Source organism: Zootoca vivipara, chromosome 4 (genome assembly GCF_965207765.1).
Source record: "Zootoca vivipara chromosome 4, rZooViv2.hap1.1, whole genome shotgun sequence".
In the NCBI taxonomy this organism is placed as follows: Eukaryota; Metazoa; Chordata; class Lepidosauria; order Squamata; family Lacertidae; genus Zootoca; species Zootoca vivipara.
Window position 1 is genome coordinate 10,404,797 of NC_142587.1, and position 20,128 is coordinate 10,424,924.

The 20,128-nt window shown below is 43.6% G+C and overlaps 1 protein-coding gene across 8 annotated transcripts in view; it reads right to left on the bottom strand.

Moving 5' to 3' along the window:
- The window catches only part of KLF12 (KLF transcription factor 12), a 212,351-nt gene that overhangs the window by 72,568 nt on the left and 119,655 nt on the right, over window positions 1-20,128 (bottom strand). For all 8 annotated transcript variants that reach the window (XM_035114717.3, XM_035114707.3, XM_088668516.1 and 5 more), the window contains one exon: window positions 13,031-13,568. In XM_035114717.3, coding sequence (XP_034970608.1) covers window positions 13,031-13,568 — 538 coding nt within the window. The remainder of the gene's footprint in view (window positions 1-13,030; window positions 13,569-20,128) is intronic.

A 20,128-nucleotide genomic window follows, 5' to 3' on the forward strand; every position in this document is an offset into this window, starting at 1 on the left:
GGCCGGACGCGGCCCAATCGCCTTCTCAATCCGGCCCGCGTGTTTTTAGGAGTAGAATGTGTGCTTTTATTTAAAATGCATCTCTGGGTTATTTGTGGGGCATAGGAATTCGTTCATTTTTTCCTTCAAAATATAGTCCGGCCCACCACATGGTCTGAGGGACAGTGGGCCGGCCCACGGCTGAAAAAGGTTCCTGACCCCTGGGTCTACCCACTGAATGCCATCTTAGAAGCACAGCATTCATTACTCCCTAGAAGGGGGTTTGATTTATTTTTATTGAACCCTGTGGTCCACTGCAATGCAAAAGAGTGGCTCAGGGGGACCTGCGATGTCTCTGAGCCTGTGCTTGGTCCAGTAATTTGTTTTCACTTTCAGAAAGAGCAGTTATTTCAGACAAAAATCCACTTCTGGTTTTCCCCAAAGCTTTCTTCATTTCAGTAATCCAAAAATGGGATAATTTTTTGTTGATGAAATATATATATATATATATATATACAGTGGTACCTCAGGTTACAGACACTTCAGGTTACAGACGCTTCAGGTTACAGGCTCCACTAATCCAGAAATAGTACCTCAGGTTAAGAACTTTGCTTCAGGATGAGAACAGAAATCATGCAGCGGTGGTGCGGTGGCAGCGGGAAGCCCCATTAGTGGTACCTCAGGTTAAGAACAGTTTGGGGTTAAGAACGGACCTCCAGAACGAATTAAGTTCTTAACCCGAGGTACCACTGTATTATTATTTTTTTAAAAAAGTCCAGTAGCACCTTAGAGACCAACCACGTAAGTTTGTTCTTGGTATAAGCTTTCCTGTGCATGCACACTTCTTCAGATGCACCGAAACAGAAGTCACCAGACCCTTATATATAGGGGGAGGGTGGGGTGGGGTTTTTCTCAGGAGGGTAGTAGGAGATGGGTGATTGTCTCAATGGGTATGGTAAACCTGTTGACGACTATTAGCGACTGCAATTAGTCCTACAGGAAAAAGCAAGGGATAGTATGCAGATGATTAGCATATGTAATGAGACAGGAATCCAATTTTTCTGTTAAGACCTGGTCTCTCCATAGTTTGCAGTTTAGTGATAAGTTGTAATTCAGCAACTTCTCTTTCAAGTCTGTTTTTGAAATTCTTTTGTAAAAAGACAACTGCTTTGAGATTCTGTATTGAATGTCCTGGGAGATTGAAGTGTTCTCCTACTGGCTTCTCTTTTTGTTGATGCTTATGTCAAATAACTGGAAAACAGAAACTCCCATTGATCTACGCAAATCCTCCCCATCACAGCCCCACAAATTATTTCTATGGCAGACTTTCTATGGCAAAGTGAACCGAATGCTTTCCTTGTAAGATGGCATCTGGGAGAAGCAAGTTTTGCAGTCTGCTGAATGTTCTAATGGGGCAATTGATATTTTTGGATCTTGGCAGTAACTCTAGAACTAATATATAAAGAAGAGGTTGCAGGTTGGCAATGGATCACTGAGCATGTTTAAGGAAACAGGCAGGTCTTCGCCGGGTTTACAATGATGCCGGATTGACACATTCAGTTTTGACATTAGAAAGTCACCCTAATATTGCTTACATTGGATTTGATATTTTAAAATGTTTTATAGTGGCTTTGTTTTTATTGTAATTTTATACTTCAGAGTTGAAATCCCTCTTGAGAGGGCTTAACTCTAAAGCAGGCATCCCCAAACCTGGCCCTCCAGATGTTTGGGGACTACAACTCCCATCATCCCTAGCTAACAGGACCAGTGGTCAGGGATGATGGGAAATGTAGTCCCAAAACAGCTGGAGGGCCGAGTTTAGGGATGCCTGCCCTAAAGGGTGGCCTAAAAGATTTTTAAAGAATAAATCCCTGCATTGCAGGAGGTTGGACTAGATCGTCCTTGGGGGTCCCTTCCAACTCTCCACTTCTATGAAATAAAACAATCTTTGGGCCGTTCTTTCATGGTGAAAATTTACTCCAAGTTGTCACAATCACATGGTATTTTTAAAACCCACTGTATTTTTTTAAAATGTTGATTTCCTATCAGTCTCCAAGATATGCTAAAGCTGAGGTCTTCTTATGTGGGATATATATTGAAAAATTCTTCTACCATACAAAAATACCTGCAGATGGCTTTGCACAAATTTATTTTAAATGAGCACAAGACTCAGGCCTAAGATATAACCTGATTTAAGCCCTCCTGAAAGATAAGCTTATTCATCTGAAGTACAAAGGAACAAGTCCCAATCTCTATTTACTGTAGATAAACAGAAAATACAGGAGGAGGAGAACATAAATTGGAAAAGACCCAATGGGAATCAGAAAGATTTGATGACAGAGGCTTACATGGGGGGGGGCAGGAGCGGGGAGGTCAAATGCCTATCTCAAGAGGACTGAGCTCACCATAATCATCATTAGAATTATATTCGCAAAGGCACTCTATATTATCAAATCCTGTTGTGGCTTTATGAGGGCCCTTGAAATGTTTGCTCTTCTCCTAAAAGCTCAAGCCACAGATTTCTGTAATCAGACAGTATCAAATGGCATAGTGGCTTTTCCCTCTGTAGTAGCAGCTAACAGCTGGGATATTCAAGCAAGGAATAGGCAAATGCAATTTCTTAAGAGATACTTTAGAATTTTAACGCAATCTTTTTTTCTCTTTTTTGGTCAATAATACCAATTGCCTAACTAACCTCTACAACAAATCATGGGTTGTTGTTGCTTTGCTGCGAAGTTGTACGTGGTGACTAGGACCACTTGATTCATAGAACGTAAGAGACCATCAATTCCCAATTCCCCGTTAGCAAACCAAAGGGGGGAAACATCTTTCAGTATTAAAGCCTATTTGCAAATGATACTCCATCAACTTCATCACTTAGCTGTGGCTTTAAAATGGCAGCTGTATTATCTTGCCCTTTCTGAATTACGCAACTAATTATGCAGTAAGTTTGCTAATGTGGCAAGGCGATCATTTCTTGGACACGAATGCTGAATATTAACATAGTTCCATGTGCAGGGAACCACTGGCGGGCTGGGGAAGTGGGACTTCTAACAGAACTGTTGGCATGCTGAGATGCTGCTGTAGTCAGGCCCGTCCTAGCCATAGAGGCTAGTGGCGCGGAGAACCATGGCGCCGGGCGCTGGAGGGCACCAAGTGAGCGCAGGGTTCCGGCGATCTGACCAGGACTGCGCTCCACGAGCTGAGAGGCTGCGCCGCGTCTCTCTCCTTCTCAGAGGACTCCGTGCTGCGCCTCCTTCTCGTTTCCCCATCGCTGGATTCTGCTCAGTCGAATTTTGCCACCAGCGCACAGCGCCCAAGCAGCTCTTGCTGGTCCCGCGGTGCGCGCGCTGGTGGCGAAGCTTGACTGAGCGGAACCCAGCGCTGGGGAAACGAGAAGGAGGCACAGGGCGGAGTCATCGGAGGTGGCCTCCCACTGCTGCCACGGTCTGCTTGGCACTCCCTTGGAGAGGCTCTGGAGGGAGGCGCTGGAGGGACCTTAGCGCCAGGGCGCTGGATGGGCTTAAGACGGCCCTGGCTGTAGTGCCTTAATGTCGAAAAAGCAGGGCACACCAAACCTGCAAAACTTGAGAGATACGCCAGCTGAATGCAGCCCACAAAATGCCTGGTTTTGCTGCCCAGGTAGGAATCCTGAAGCAGAAGTGTTGCCAAACACCTGGGCAGGCCGATCCAATATGTGGCTTGCCTTCAGGCCTCCATACATATTGGGCTTCACTTACACTCCAGCACAAGGAAGATTACAGAGAAATCACAATATGATGTATTGATTGTGCATAATTAGATTCATGCAACGCCCCAACAAGTGTTGGGAGATTCATTCCCCGTCTGCAGTCATAGGATTGTTGTGTATCATATGACTGTATGTGTTTTCATTCCACAGAGTGGAAGTGACGTAGACAGGATGTTCGTCTACTGTTGTGTTCCTGAAGTGGAACTATTGTTCCTTTGTTCTCTCTTCACGGCCTGCTATGCTGGAGAGAGGCAGCCATGCTAAACAGCTCTGAATGTCTGAGCTGGGCAAACAGAGACAGACTCTGCATTTTGCCACAATAAAATGAGGTAAAGGTAAAGGGACACCTGACCATTAGGTCCAGTCGTGACCGACTCTGGGGTTGCACGCTCATCTCGCATTATTGGCCGAGGGAGCCGGCGTATAGCTTCCAGGTCATGTGGCCAGCATGACAAAGCCGCTTCTGGCAAACCAGAGCAGCACATGGAAACGCCGTTTACCTTCCCGCTGTAGCGGTTCCTATTTATCTACTTGCATTTTGACGTGCTTTCGAACTGCTAGGTTGGCAGGAGCTGGGACCAAGCAACGGGAGCTCACCCCGTCACAGGGATTCGAACCGCCGGCCTTCTGATCAGCAAGCCCTAGGCTCTGTGGTTTAACCCACAGCGCCACCTGGGTCCCTGCCACAATAAAATAGTTTAGCCTTATTCAATGGCTTGTGTGTGTTGTGCTTCAAGTTGGGGAACAATCACAGATTTGATTGCACCACTGGACTCAATAGTAGCTGGGCATGTGTGCACTGGCTTTGTCCCTGCTCTGGGCAGTCTCACAATGCGGGTTCTCTATTATAGAGAGCACGATTTGCGGTGGGGGCTAGCAAACCACGCCTGTGACAAAGGTGGGGGCATGAGTGGCCACCGTTTGATTGGATATGGGCTGTTGTTGGGCATAATCACATGTATCAATTTAGTAAGTCAAGCCCCTGGGGTATAAATACTTAAATGCTTGGTTTTTTCCTTCTCTTTGGCTGCGTTTCTGATCCCCACCCTCCCTCCGCTGTTTTTAGGCCTCTGTGTTGACATTGCTATGACTTTGTTGGTCGCCTGTATTCAGGGGCCGGTAGGAATTTTTCCCATTTGGCTGATTGGCTGGTGCCATCTGGGTTTTCGCCTACTGCGTAGCAAATAGTCACAACTTGTAAGGTTGGCGGTTAGGCATTGGTTATTTTGGTTGTATTAAAGGGTCTTATTGATTAAGTTGGCCCCAAGTTTATGCCTGCGTGGTTGGGGAAATCCCGGTCAGGAATACAGGGGCTCTATGCTGTGTCTGTAACCCCAAGGTAGGGGGCCAGGACGGCATATTGATGCCTCTGGGAGCCTGAAGGGAGAGGGGAGAGTTCATTGCACCCGGGTCCCTGTCTCTCCCTGTAGGAATTCCCCATGTTGACAAGGCAAGTTATTATTATTATCATTTCTGTCCTTAGGTGACAGTTGAGAACCAATGCCTACGCAACCACTCACATGTTTTGGATTTAATAAAGTTGTGGCCAAATTCATGCCAAAAACCATTAAACTTAAATCCTGTCTATGCTGTGATTTATTTAGGGGGGGTGGTTTGGGGACCTCCACACGCAATTGCCCCGGGCGACAAATGCTAACAACAACTGGAAGACATCCCTTGCATTTGTCTGCACACTGATTCGCTGGCATCCCCACCCCAGTAGCTTGCTCTATACCTGGCTTTCCCATGATCTGCCATCACTTTTAATTGTGCTGCCCTTTCTGGGGGATTTAGTGAAGTGGACGAACACTTCGTAGGTCAGAGACCTAAAGATAAGATGTGATTGAAGGAAATGTTTTGAGGTGAAAGGGGTGATTTCCTAAATCACTGCTACTGCCCTGTCACTTTCCAATTACTCCCAACTTGCCTTCCCGCCCCCGTTATCGGCTGGCAGGTGAAAACTCACCCCCCCCCCAATGCATAAGCTGACATTTCCAATAAATAACTCCACCTAAAGGCACCATCTAACACAAAGCAAATACTAACTACTAGTAGCACTACTTCTGCTACTATTGAGGCAGAGTATCACCACCATATTATGCCACAGCTGAAATAAATTCACTGGGTGCCCCCATTAGCTACATGCCCAGGCAAATGCCCAGTCAGGATAGGAAGATGCCATCCTATCACATACCCACTGGGACTCATTGCATATCAGGTATGTGCATTCTCTATGTGTCTTCTTAAACTATAGTTTTAAATTTTGTTTCATATGTGCAATTCTTTTAACTGTTTCACTCTTGTATGTATTTTATTATATTAAATCGCTCATGGAAAATGATTCATAAATGAAATATTATTGCTGCTGCTACTAAATGTCTCTCAATAATGTTCAAAGAAAACAAACCCATTTTTGTTGTAGGTTGAGCCTTGCATTCAAGTTATTTAGTTGTTTAGAGACAAGGCCTAACCTTAAATTGAACCTATTTTTGTTATTTGTTTTGGAATGGGTTTGCAGCTTTGAAATTAACGCAAAGCAAAAAGACAAACAAACAAACAAACAGCAGAACACTGTGGGGTTTTTGGTATTGGTTACTGTTTTTAAAATATCCTATTGAGTTTAGAGAACACACATTTGGCAACAAATGGGAACTAATCTCATACAGAAAAAAAACATTTTTTTATATCCTGAAGGAACTAACAAGGGCTGGTTTTTCCCCAATGTGTTTGTATAATATCTATATCTATCTATATCCACATCACTGCTAAACACAACCTTATATCTAGATTTCCTCCTCAACTTTTCTAGACACCAGAACTGAAATGTAAGATAAACAGCTGGGATTTCTATATGCACAATTAATTCTTGTGTTGGCTAATAAGTCTTTGTGGACTTATCAATTGCATGGCTGGATTAAACACATCATGAGTTGATTTGGTAACAGATAGAGACACTTCATTTATTTTAGTAAGAGAACACAGAAAATTAGAGGAAAACTTCTTTCTTGAAGAATAAGGAAGAAAAGAGACTTGGGCTATTCTTCCCCCTTAAATTAATAATGTCAGTATCAGAATACCAATCAATAACAAAGCACCATTACCTTAATAAACTACCCAAGTAGAGGAATAAGTGGTTCAATAACTGGCAGACATTATCTATAATATGAATAGGATGGGAAGCTGGGCTTGGGTTCAGGAGGAGCGGGTTTAAGTCTCACAGCCACTATGAATTTATAAGGTGATTTCAAGAATATCTCTACTCTCAGTCCCACTACCCCATTTGTGGAAAGGGAATAATGACCTGTTTCACTAAGAACTGTGCGGATGAGCAATTTTGGACAAGCAATTTGCAGGTTTTGCCAAAGGCCTGTAATTAATGTAGGGAGGGATTTATGGTTTTCCCTGTTGTAACAGGACAGAGAGAAGATTTGCATCTGAGCATATGAAGTACAGTACTAAATCACATTAGGTAGCCAACATTGGTTCCTTCCAATGTTGCTAGACTCCAGCTCCCATTTGACCCAGTCAGCATGGCCATGATGGGATGAGGCCGCTGTTGCCTACTGACAGCTTCTAGGAGCCACAGGTGATAGCTGAGGGCAGAGTGGGGCCCAAAGGCGGACAAACTACTCCAGAAGGGGAACACGCTCTACGTGGGGCTACCTTTGAAGGTGACCCGGAAACTGCAACTCATCCAGAATGCGGCAGCTAGATTGGTGATTGAGAATGGTCGCTGAGACCATTTAACACTGGTCCAGAAAGACCTACATTGGCTCCCAGTACGTTTCTGAGCACAATTCAAAGTGTTGGTGCTGACCTTTAAAACCCTAAAATGCCTCGGCCCAGTATACCTGAAGGAGCTTCTCCACCCCCATTGTTCAGCCCGGCCACTGAGGTCCAACCTTCTGGCAATTCCCTCACTGCGAGAAAGTTTCAGGGAACCAGGCAGAGGGCCTTCTCGGTGGTGGTGCCCGCACTTTGGAACGCCCTCCCATCAGATGTCAAGGAAATAAACAACTATTTGACTTTTAGAAGACATCTGAAGGCAGCTGTGCTTAGGGAAGTTTTTAATGTTTGATGTTTTATCACTTTATTATTATCATTATTATTATTAATCTGTTGGCAGCCACCCAGAGTGGCTGGGGAAACCGAGCCAGATGAGTGGGGTATAAATATATTAGTATTAGTATTACAACATGTCCCCCACCTTCCTCTCTCCTTCCTCTAAGACGCCATACACCCTAAGTGCTGCTAAAATGTATTGTTGTATACAATACGTTTGAAGTCAACAATGGTTTCCAATAAATCAATTTGACTGACTAGAGATGATAGGTAAATGATAGCATCATATGACTAAACCACCAAGAGGAGACACCACCATACAACAACTGTTCATAGGCGACTACCCTTGCTTCTTCAAACAGACTAAAGCAGTATTGATTTCAGCAAGGCCTTTGACAAGGTGCCCCATGATATTCTCATAAAGAAGTTGGTAAAATGCGGGCTAGACAATGCTACCATTCAGTGGATTTGTAACTGGCTGGCTGACCGAACCCAATGGGTGCTCATCAATGGCTCCTCTTCATCCTGGAGAGAAGTGACTAGTGGGGTGACACAGGGTTCTGTCTTGGGCCCAGTCTTATTCAACATCTTTATCAATGACTTGGATGATGGGCTTGAGGGCATCCTGAGCAAGTTTGCAGATGACACCAAATTGGGAGGGGTGGCTAATACCCCAGAGGACAGGATCACACTTCAAAATGACCTTAACAGATTAGACAACTGGGCCAAAGCAAACAAGATGAATTTTAACAGGGAGAAATGTAAAGTACTACACTTGGGCAAAAAAAATGAAAGGCACAAATACAGGACGGGTGACACCTGGCTTGAGAGCAGTACATGTGAAAAGGATCTAGGAGTCTTGGTAGACCACAAACTTGACATGAGTCAACAGTGTGATGCAGCAGCTAAAAAAGCCAATGCAATTCTGGGCTGCATCAATAGGAGTATAGCATCTAGATCAAGGAAAGTAATAGTACCACTGTATTCCGATCTGGTCAGACTTCACCTGGAGTATTGTGTCTAGTTCTGGGCACCACAGTTCAAGAAGGATATTGACAAGCTGGAATGTGTCCAGAGGAGGGCAACCAAAATGGTCAAAGGCCTGGAAACAATGCCTTATGAGGAACGGCTTAGGGAGCTGGGTATGTTTTGCCTGGAGAAGAAAAGGTTAAGGGGTGATATGATAGCCATGTTCAAATATATAAATATATTCCATATGACAATAGGGAAGAGGGTGAAAGGTTGTTTTCTGCTGCTCCAGAGAAGCGGACATGGAGCAATGGATTCAAACTACAAGAAAGAAGATTCCACCTAAACATTAGGAAGAACTTCCTGTCAGTAAGAGCTGTTCGACAATGGAATTTGCTGCCAAGGAGTGTGGTGGAGTCTCCTTCTTTGGAGGTCTTTAAGCGGAGGCTTGACAGCCATCTGTCAGAAATGCTTTAATGGTGTTTCCTGCTTGGCAGGGGGTTGGACTGGATGGCCCTTGTGGTCTCTTCCAACTCTGTGATTCTATGCCTCAGATAATCTTGTTTTTCACCTGGAAAGCTAGGATACATTTTCCTCACAGTGGGGAATTTTTTTTAAAGGTGTGGGCGCCCTTTCAAAACCAACAGATCCCAATGATCTTGCGTGTGTATGTATGAGGCCAAATCTGTAACAATGCAATTCATTCTCAAGAATTCAGCAACAGGCCATGCAGGGCTTTATAAGGAAAGCTATTATCAGGATTACATCACTGAAACTTGAAATCCTGGAGATCTTGAATGTCAACATTTTTATGACTACTACTGTACCAGATATCCTGAATTATAATGAATCCAAGGCAGCTTAATGCTTAATACATCTTTGTGGACATCCCTCGCAGCTACCAAAGATGATTAATTCCCATAAACTGGGTTGGTATTATGGAATGGAAGCAAATCTCAGTCTATATTTGGAATAAACTCCCACACTCAAGGTGGGCGTGACTGCATTTCTCAGGATGTAAATTTACTCTGAAGCAAAAACATTAAAAAAAACCATACCAAGCAATTAAAACCAAAAGAGAAAGGGTGGAGGTTTGTTTTTAAAGCTCTGTGAGAACACTTATTTTTCTTTATGCTTGGAAATACAATGTTCGGGGTGAAGTATTGCCATATGATGGGAAAGAACCAAATTATTGAGTGTAATAATAATAATAATAGAGTAAAAGTAATAATAATACTTAATATTTACGTTTCCTAAATTGCTGGTTCCCAGGGTTTTTGATACCTGGAAAATAGTCTTCTTTTCTGGATTAAAACTGGAGGAACGCTGTTCTCTCTCTCTCACACACACACACACACACACCCAGCTCACAGCATCTTCTCTGCAATTGCAGGATAGCTCAGCTAATATTGCTTGTAATGTTCTTTGCTCAGTCGGCCAGACAGAACCATACTTTCTGGGCAATGGTGATACTTTTAGAATTCCCCTGTGACTGCCAGCAGCATCTGAGAATGCTGGCTTCCTCTGGCTAGCCGTTTCCTCTGCCCATTTATTGTCAGAAAAAAAGGGATTAATGCTGTGCTAGGCCTCTCAAGCCTCAGCGGATCTGATCCTGCTTTGCAGGCAGTGTTTAAACCACAGTTTTCTAGTTTGGATGTCACAGCACACCGCGGTTTAACAAATCAGAAAGCTTTTGCCAAAGCAAGGCTGGGAAAACCCAGCCAGATGGGCGGTGTATTAATAATAATAATAATTTTAATATTAATATTAATAATGTGAGAGGAGGAGGGAAGGGGAGAAGAGTGTTTTCTGGAGGTGAGAAATTATAATCCCACTGGTGTAGCAGAAAATAATAGTCTACCAGTATCTCAACAACAGGATTTTAGAATAAACCACATAGTTCCTGGAGAATGAAAGCACCAACCCGCCGTTGGGCAAAGAAGTGATGCAGGGGGGGGGGGGAGTACCAAATTAAATGTACTGCTTAGCATTTCAAACAAATACAGGGAGACATAATATACTCCAAATGAAGCCCAGTGAGATTAGACATTGTGCAGAGGCTTATTTAATGTACACAGACCAGCTGTGTGAATGTGCTTTTTGCAGAAAACATGTAACTTCTCTTAGGCCTCATAATCAAGTACCCCCAATGCAGGGCAGATATGTAAGGCCCTGCTCACCCCAACGCCCAACCCGCTTTCCACTAAAGGCCATCACAAATGGTTTTCGCTCTTAGAAAAATGCTCTGAGAACACCAATCAACTTCTAAATCAAAAACAGCTTGCTTTCTGATAGGGGCAGCAAAAACTGGTCGATTTATTCCATAAAACTTTATGTACACAGCAGCAGCATCCATGAACTTAATGATCATAATATAGAGTCTACAGGGTAATTTTTATGGCAATTTATAGCACGATTGCACATACTCCACAGTTTTTCAGGCTTTATTGAGATTTTATGGGACTGTGCGGTTTAAGCAGTTAACTGTGTGCTCTTGTGTGCTTGGGGGAAAAGGTTGGGTTAGCTCTACACATGCGTTTCGTTGCTAATCTACCATAGGCTATTAATTACTCTGTCCAATCAAAGTCATTATTTATAGTAATTTCATGAGCAAAATCATTTGCCCGGGGCATGCAGGATTAATAGAGGCTATGGACATCTGCAGAAACCTACCTACGTATAACTCAAGATACACATCTATGAGGATGGTGTGTTGTTTTTCCACAGCAGAAACTTTAAACCTTTTTCATTTTAAATTGAACACCGTAGAACTCACACCCATTTACAGGAAATCGAATTCTCAAGAGTGTTAAGACCTAAATCACATCAAGTATCTAATATATAACTGATTCACCATCCAACATAAAACAAAGCCGGGGGAAAGAAAAGCAATTACAGATTTGAACAACAGCAGGACAGAGCTTTTTCAGAGCCTAGGTTTCTAGACATTGGGTGCATTCTTGCACCCAGCCAAACTACCATTAACTTCAGCCCACAAAGCTGGCCCTTAAATTAAACTTTCCTCAGCGGAGTCCATCTTTCTAAACATTCTATGACATCACACCATTTCAGCCAATAGGTGCCAAAGGCTTCACCGTTGCTACAAAATCCCTTAATGAAACCTAACACTGATTTTTTTTTAAATTAAAAATCATCTAAATATCTTTAAAAGAGCTGCCTCTTTATACAGTGGTACCTCGGGTTACAAACACGATCCGTTCCGGGACGCAGTTCGTAACCCGAAACGGTCGTAAACCGAAGTGCCATTTTGCGCAAACCGTGCATGGTGCTTCTGCACATGCGCAGACCGTGCGCATGGCGAAAATACTTCCAGGTTTGCGGAGTTCGTACCCCGAGGTGTTCATAACCCGAGGTACGACTGTATACTGCTAGGGACAACAAAGTAACTTATGTTCTGCTAGTATCTCAGGTCTTTTATTCTGGGTGGGGACATCTATCTTCTCTACAGGGCCAGATTTAGGGTTGATGAGGCCCTAAGCTACTTGAAGGTAATGGGGCCCTTTATATGTCCAGCTGTCCTTTATCAACAACAAATTGTCATTGTTTTTTGTGTTGAATATATGCTATATGGTAATTTATGGACCTAATAGGTATCTAAAGCCATTTTCACATAACAAAATATGTATTTTATCGAAGTAATTGCTGAACTGAAATACAATTAAGAAGTATATTAATAGTGAAATACAATTAAGAAGTATATTAATAGTGAAATAATTATTAAGCTCTAACTTAAAATGATTTTTTATGTTTGTCTCCAGTCTTACATTTCCACAGGTAAGATAGGAAGAAAAAGCTCTGGTAGGCTTGCAAAACCATTGGGTGTTCTAAAAGTAGCATCAGCTACTAGTTAGTCTGGGCTTCACCCTTCTTAAAATTCAAGTACATTTCACACATCGTTCTGCCCGGACACTGAGGTCCAGCACCGAGGGCCTTCTGGCGGTTCCCTCGCTACGAGAAGCCAAGTTACAGGGAACCAGGCAGAGGGCCTTCTCGGTAGCGGCACCCACCCTGTGGAATGCCCTCCCACCAGAGGTCAAAGAGAACAACAATTACCAGACCTTTAGAAGGCATCTCAAGGCAGCCCTGTTTAGGGAAGCTTTTAATGTTTGATGGATTTCTGTATTTTAGTGTTTTGTTGGAAGCCGCCCAGAGTGGCTGGGGGAACCCGGCCAGATGGGCGGGGTATAAATAAATAATAATTATAATTATAATTATTATCACACTGGGGTTGGGGGGTGGGCACCGTACCTTTGACATGACTTCTCCCGTCCTCCAGTAGCGGTACTACGATAGTGTTGTTCACATTCCCTGGTGACCTCACCGCTGTGTAGACCACGGGTACCGACTGCACCACGACTGGGATGCGGTGTACGTGACTCATTTTGTTGGTCTGTAGGTTCATGGGGCTGGACGGGGGTACCGGGTGGATTATGTGCAAAAACTGCTGCCCTCCAACACCTGACGCAGATGCCACAAGCGGGCCTGGCGTTAATACTGACGGCGCAGAAGACGCTGAAGAGACGGACGTTATTACTGTGGGAGACGAAGCTGGCCGACTGGAGGATGTTGAAGTGGAAGAAGGAGAAGATGCCGAGGCGGTGATGGACACGGGCGAAGACGAAGCAGCAATAGGGGATGACCGGGCCTTGTTTATCGACAAGTCCACTGGCTCAGTTTGCGTTTGGAAATGGTCTGTGGACAAGGAGTCTTCTTCTGGATCTGCCTTCATGCTGTTCAGCAAAAGGGGTACAGCTTCCATATCTGGGTAACTGTGAGCGTTTGGAGACTGTGGAAGGAAGGAAAGGGAAACAGGCCATTACCATCTAGGAGCCAATGCAAACAACAACAACAACAACAACAACACAAAAAACACTCGGATAACAAGTGTGTATGTTTATTTTAAGCATCATCATTGAAACGAAGGGCAAGCAGGCAAGGAAAGGGTGGGTGCTTCAAAGAGGCCCAACGTCAGGTCCTGATAAAGGGTTCACTGGGGCTCATGTCGGTCGCTGCCTCTTTTTATTTTTTATTTTCAGCTTTTCTATTAGGGAGGTGTACTAGTGCCACTCCGAAATGAACACAAGGACATAGGATGCTGCCTTAAAGGTAAAGGGATCCCTGACCGTTAGGTCCAGTCGTGGACGACTCTGGGGTTGTGGTGCTCATCTCGCTTTATTGGCCAAGGGAACCGACGTACCGCTTCCGGGTCATGTGGCCAGCATGACTAAGCGGCTTCTAGCAAACCAGAGTAGTACACGGAAACGCCGTTTACTTTCCCGCCGGAGCGGTACCGATTTATTTACTTGCACTTCAACGTGCTTTAGAACTGCTAGGTGGGTAGGAGCAGGGACCAAGCAACGGGAGCTCACCCCGTCGCGGGGATTCGAACCACCAACCTTCTGATCGGCAAGCCCCTAGGCTTTGTGGTTTAGACCCCAGCACCACCTGCATCCTCGGGTGCCTTAGACTGATTCATCTAGCTCTATTGTCTGCATTGGCTGGCAAAAGATTTCCATAGTTTCAGGGAGAGGACGCTTGCAGTCCTCCCCGGGGAATCAACGAGAGACCCTCTGAGTACTTAACAAGGGACTTCAGCTACCCACGACTCTCATTTTCCTAGAATGCTTCTGAGCTGGGCTGAGTAACATCTTGCTGCTCTACTAAAAATGTTTTATTCCTCTGAATCTAACTTCATGCTATCTGGGTATGAAGGGTAACTATAGGTGTTACCGCCCCCCCCCCAAAATATGGAGTGTCTGTACTTGCTAATGCTGTCTCTGTTTACAAGGAGGGTACCACAGCGGTGATGGGGAGGGAACAGTTGAAATATTGCATAATAATAATAATAATAATAATAATAATAATAATAATAATAATAATAATAATTTATTTATACCCCGCCCATCTGGCTGGGTTTCCCCCAGCCACTCTGGGCGGTTTCCAAGAAAGATTAAAAATACATTAAAACATCAGTCATTAAAAACTTCCCTAAACAGGGCTGCCTTCAGGTGTCTTCTAAACATCAGATAGTTGTTTACCTGAAGCCCCTTCAGTTCAGACTGACTTTTGATGTAATTGTACTGTTTAGCTTATTTGTTTAGTTGTTTTGTGAATAGTGCTTTATAGATTGGAATTGTTGTACTGATGATTTGATCATTATTCTATGATCTGTATAGTATTTGTGATGTTTTATTACGTTCCATTAAGTCATTGCTGCGTATTGTTTGTAAGTTGATTTGCGATTCATTTGAATGAGAAGCAGCATAGAAATATAATAAATCAGCCCTGTTTGCAAGTCGGAAACTTTCTGTTTGCAAGTCGGAAACATTTCTATCTCTGAACTAGGTGAGCCCAGTGCTCCATCTCACATATTCCACTGGTGGCGCATTGGCACATCAACCCTTACCTTGTCATTAGTTTATTTCTCCACTCTGCTTGTTCTTCATTACAATAGAATCTCATTACAGCAAAATGTCATTATCCAAACATTATCAGAAAGTTCTGAGGATCATTTATGTGAATTAATAATATTTGAATATTTCAAATTAATTAAGCCATTGTGAACATCTTTGTCAACAACTTTTTTTCTTTTTTTTCAGAGAAGTCTCAAAACATCAGCAGAGATGCTGTAGCTATATGTTTTCTTGTACCACCTCAATGCAGATGTGAGCTGTTATTAAGATGAAGCTGTTTCTGTTGCTGCATTGCTAACACCCAACTCATATTTACTCAGAAGACTCTTCTATCCTTCCTTACCCCCTATTTGAACAGTTGATTCATTTCGCTTTTACCCATATCTGTACATCATGTTCCAAGCTGAATCACATCCTCATATTCAGTGGGAGGTCAGACTCCCTTCTCAACGTTGCAGATGGTGAACGTCAACTCTAGTTGCAAGTGTTTCTGCAAGTTTGTAAGGCGTTCTGGGAGGAATTTGGGGCCAGATTTTCAGGAGAGATAAGCACATTCAGGCTGAAATCACAACCCACATAAACCGCAAAGGCTTAGATTCTCTCCATAACCCAAGCCTACACAAAGCTCCAGAATTGATGCGAAGATAAACATGAGCTAGGCTTCAAACCCCCAGTGCTGTTGGCCCACATGAAATGAACGGAGCTGCCCCCTGTTGCAAATCTAGACTAGGGACTAGGGATCATAGGTTTTCAAGGGTTGTAGGTGGTATGATAAAAGCATCCTTGCCTGTGTGTGTACACTCTTCCCATCTCATCGCTATCTCATTATCATTTCTGATGAAACAGGGAATTGAGGGTTTACAGTGTGGTCCAAAGATGCTCAATCTGGGGAACTCCATATGCTGTTGGAGTTGAACTCCCATCAGCCCCTGCCAGCATGGCCAATGTTCTGGGATGATGCAACAGAACAGCACCTGGGGAGCATCGAACAGCACCTGGGGAGCACCACGTTGGCTAATCTTCTCTATCACAGCCTTCTGTCCTCTCTTTGAGGGCCATCCAGTCCAAGCCTGGTTTGCAGATAAGGAACCATAAAAAGTGGGAGGTCTTGGGAGTTGCCCACCAACAGCTAGTAGCAATTGGTCTGAGCAAGCACACAAGTCAAAGGGTGTCTATAGTATTCTATGCTTTAAATAGCTAAAGCACAGCAATTATTTCTAAATGTGTGTCTATACATATAATTTACCATATACAAATTTGATGCAAAATGATGTCCTCCCCGCCCCCTTTTTTGAGTGGGGAATGTTGCAAATCCTCTCTTTTTTGGCAGTGGATAACTGGCCACAACATATAGGAGCAACCTAGCCTGAACTATTATGGTCTGTAACATGTTTATGTCTTTGTTTTAATTCCTACAGCCTCTGTTCAGGTTGAGCATGACTCAAGGCCTTGATTCCAACCTGAATTCAGAATCCAGATTCACTTTATGGACACCCAACCCCCCCCCCCGAAAATCAATCCCATTATTCCATATAAATTATGATGGAGTGCTATTTTCACATCTTTAATTTGGGTTAGAATGCACCAGCATTGCAAAACATGACATTGGGGTGTCTCTGGTTTCACTAAATAGTCCTATGAACAGAAATTAATTATAAGGCATATTTCCAACCTTTTCTACCATCCCAAGTATTGCAATTTCTCAGAAGAAGGAGAAAAAGAAGAAGAGGGATATGAATTTCATAAATTATCATTACTGGGTCAAAAATTAAGACGAGCAAATCAACAACAGTATATCTGTAACAAGACAGATTTAAGTGACCCTCCAGAGACGAAACCGCAGCTACTCCTCATGTTGACATATGCTTCTTATGCCCAAATTACTTTGCAGTGCAAATTAGTACTGTCAAGCCTGAATATATTACAAATTAAGGGGGAGAAATTTATACTTCCTCCCCCCCCCCACCACAGAAAATAATATCTTTACTTTGAGTATACACATAATTGCATATTATAGACTTGAAATTTTAATGGGATAAAACCGAAAGCTGTGAAATGCAGCTGTTTTTATTGAAATGATTTAGTGTCTCGTGAATTGGCTCCAATAAATCAAGTTCTTTATGACCCAATGGGATAGGATATGATTATTTTCAAAGGAGAGCGGCGAGGAAAGGCGGAGAAAGCAAGCCTCACTTTGATCCGATGCTACGGCTGTCTGCAGGCCTAGTCACTTGCTGCTTTCTGGGAAGAACTATCCACCTACTTATGACACCCAGTAAAGACTGGTGAGCAAGTTGCTCTGGCACCAGAGACAGAAAATCCCACAAGCACCCGAAATAAAGTTTGCTTGGCTTCCTGACTGTGGCTCATTTGAGGGAAACATGGTTTGCACAAAGCCAGCTTCTGGTTTGTTTCCTCGCCAGCACAGCAGCAGCAGGAGCAGTTTGGGAACTTCTGAACATTGTAACCTAGACCAGGGGTGGCCCACTCCCAAGAGACTGCGATCTACTCATAGAGTTAAAAAACTGGTAGTCATCTACCCCCCTTTTTGAGGTTCAGGTCAAAGTTGTTGAGTTTTTTCAGGGAGGAGGTAAAATGTTGAGCTTTTCTTAGGGGAGCCACAGTTGTTCAGCTTCTTTGGGGGGAGCCAATGATCTACCAGTGATGTATGGCAGACGGCCAGTGATCTACCAGTAGATCACGATCTACCTGTTGGACATGCCTGACCTAGACCAATACTCATTCACATTAAACTGTAGGCTAGCAGAAAAAGGATCCCGGGCTAGAGCAACCTTTGGCCTGATCCAGCACAGCTCTTATCTTAAGTTCTTACTTAATCTGATTACTGTGGCATACCACGGTTATTTTGTTGACAGGCCTCCATGATGTCATCGTGTCACATGTAGCATTGTGATACATCATGTGGGTAGATCACATTAAATGGAAGATGAGGACAATGTTAGAAGAGGATAACCCCCCCCAAACATTGGGAGGGCAATTTGGGGAACACACCCCTGCTGACCCTGTCACTCGTCCCCTGCCTGCCGCCACCCACTCCTTTGCTCGCCTGCTCGCCCCTACCTCCTACCTTTATCCAGCCTACAGGGAGTGCCGGGAAAAGTGGCACGGCCTAGCACAGCCTAGTGGAAGGCCACCCCAGCTTGCGCCAAGTCTCCCAATGGCCATCTTTTCCTCGCTCTGGAGCGACCAGCACAGAGGAGCAAAATCGGGGCATTTGGGATTGGGAACAGAAGCCTGACCGGCTTCTGTCAATTCATGATGTTCCAGTTTGAGGGGGGTGGGATAATGAGGGCAAAGAAAAAAAGAGGACCATTGCTCCGTGCAGGAACATCAACAAGGAGAACAAACAGGTGCCCACAGGGGAGGTCTTTTTGACATGAAAACAAACACAAAATTATAAATACAGTTTCGACCCAACCCTGTAAGAAATTTCTATTGGCAGGCTGTTTCGCATGACCATGACATTTGGCTGTGCAAAAGACTCCTCAGTGCAGCCTTCATCAACCTGTGTTGTAGTCCAAAACATCTCGAGTATGCCAGGTTGGCAAAGGCACCCTTGACACAACGCAGCAGCATTTTGGATGGTTTCCTTGTCTAAAAACTAGGGCTGCAGTTTAGCCCTCCTTCATCTTTCCTTAAAACCCTCATTCACCTCCCCTTTTAAAAATCTGCTTCTGTTGACATGCAGCAGACTCCTTTAAAGTCCTGGTTGGAACAGAAGTTTGTGATTGATTTCAAAATGGCCCCAGCTTAACAGAAAATAAGATCATTAATGGGTGTCACATTCCAAAAGTGTTTCATAATACAGTTGCTGCTGGGTATATTGGACAACTCATATTAAGATAAGGGTAAGTAAAACAGAAGCAAAAACAAACAATAAATCAGTATTGCAAGATTCTACTATGAGAGTGCTAAGACAAATGACAAGAAAAAGCCAATTTGGAGCAGAATTGTTGTGAAATTTACTCTTGGCATCTAAACCCTCCCCCCGGCTTTTTTCCCTTCCCTTTATTTTACTGCACCCAGGAATGTACAGAAAGAAATTTACAAGCACTTAAAAGGCTCTTGGGGCAGAACCATGACCCAAATTTGCATGGAATCTGCATACGGTCATTTATTTGTACAGTTGCCTTTTGGAAATTATGGGGTGAATGACTGGGTTTCACCAGCACTTCATTTTGCAGTATGCCCAGCCACCCTATAAAATATGGGTTATCTCCAATGAAATTCTGCTGAAATTCTCCAATGAATTTCTCACTGAAAACAACTGGACCCAGGTTAAGCATGCCCATAAATCTCAGTGAGGCTATTCTGAGTAGAACTAACATTACTCCCCCCCCCAAAATTATAATTAAAAAAAACTGGGAGGAGGGGTCAGGAATCCTGGAACGACCACAAAAAGGCTGGGAGTGACTCTGCCTAGATAAATCAAAATTCATCTTGCACTCAATTCTGCCTTCAGAGTCTGTTACATGTGGAACCATAATCCACAAAACACTGTTGATGGGCCAAATATTGATGAAATACTCAAAGCAACACATTCAAAACTGCATCTTCTGTTCATTCCTGAAAAAAGAATGATGGTCACAGAGGGACATATTTGTCACTGCAAGACAAAACCAGTTATGCCCTGCATAAAAGCACTCGCTATAGCCTTTCAGAGACATGGAATATATCTTATGAAATTGACGTGTACATCAATGTGGCAACCACCCTATCAAAGGTTCCTCTTCGAAGAGGATCTTTAAGTTCACGTCAAGTTCAATATGGCTCTTGCTTGGAAAGTTATGAGTGATGCTAGACTTTATTATTAACAGAAATCCTTCCCCGATTAGCCTTAACACAGAAATGGCCATAACTTCAAACCGTGATTCATAACTCCCAGGAAGGAGGGTGTCTTTCAGAGTGTTTT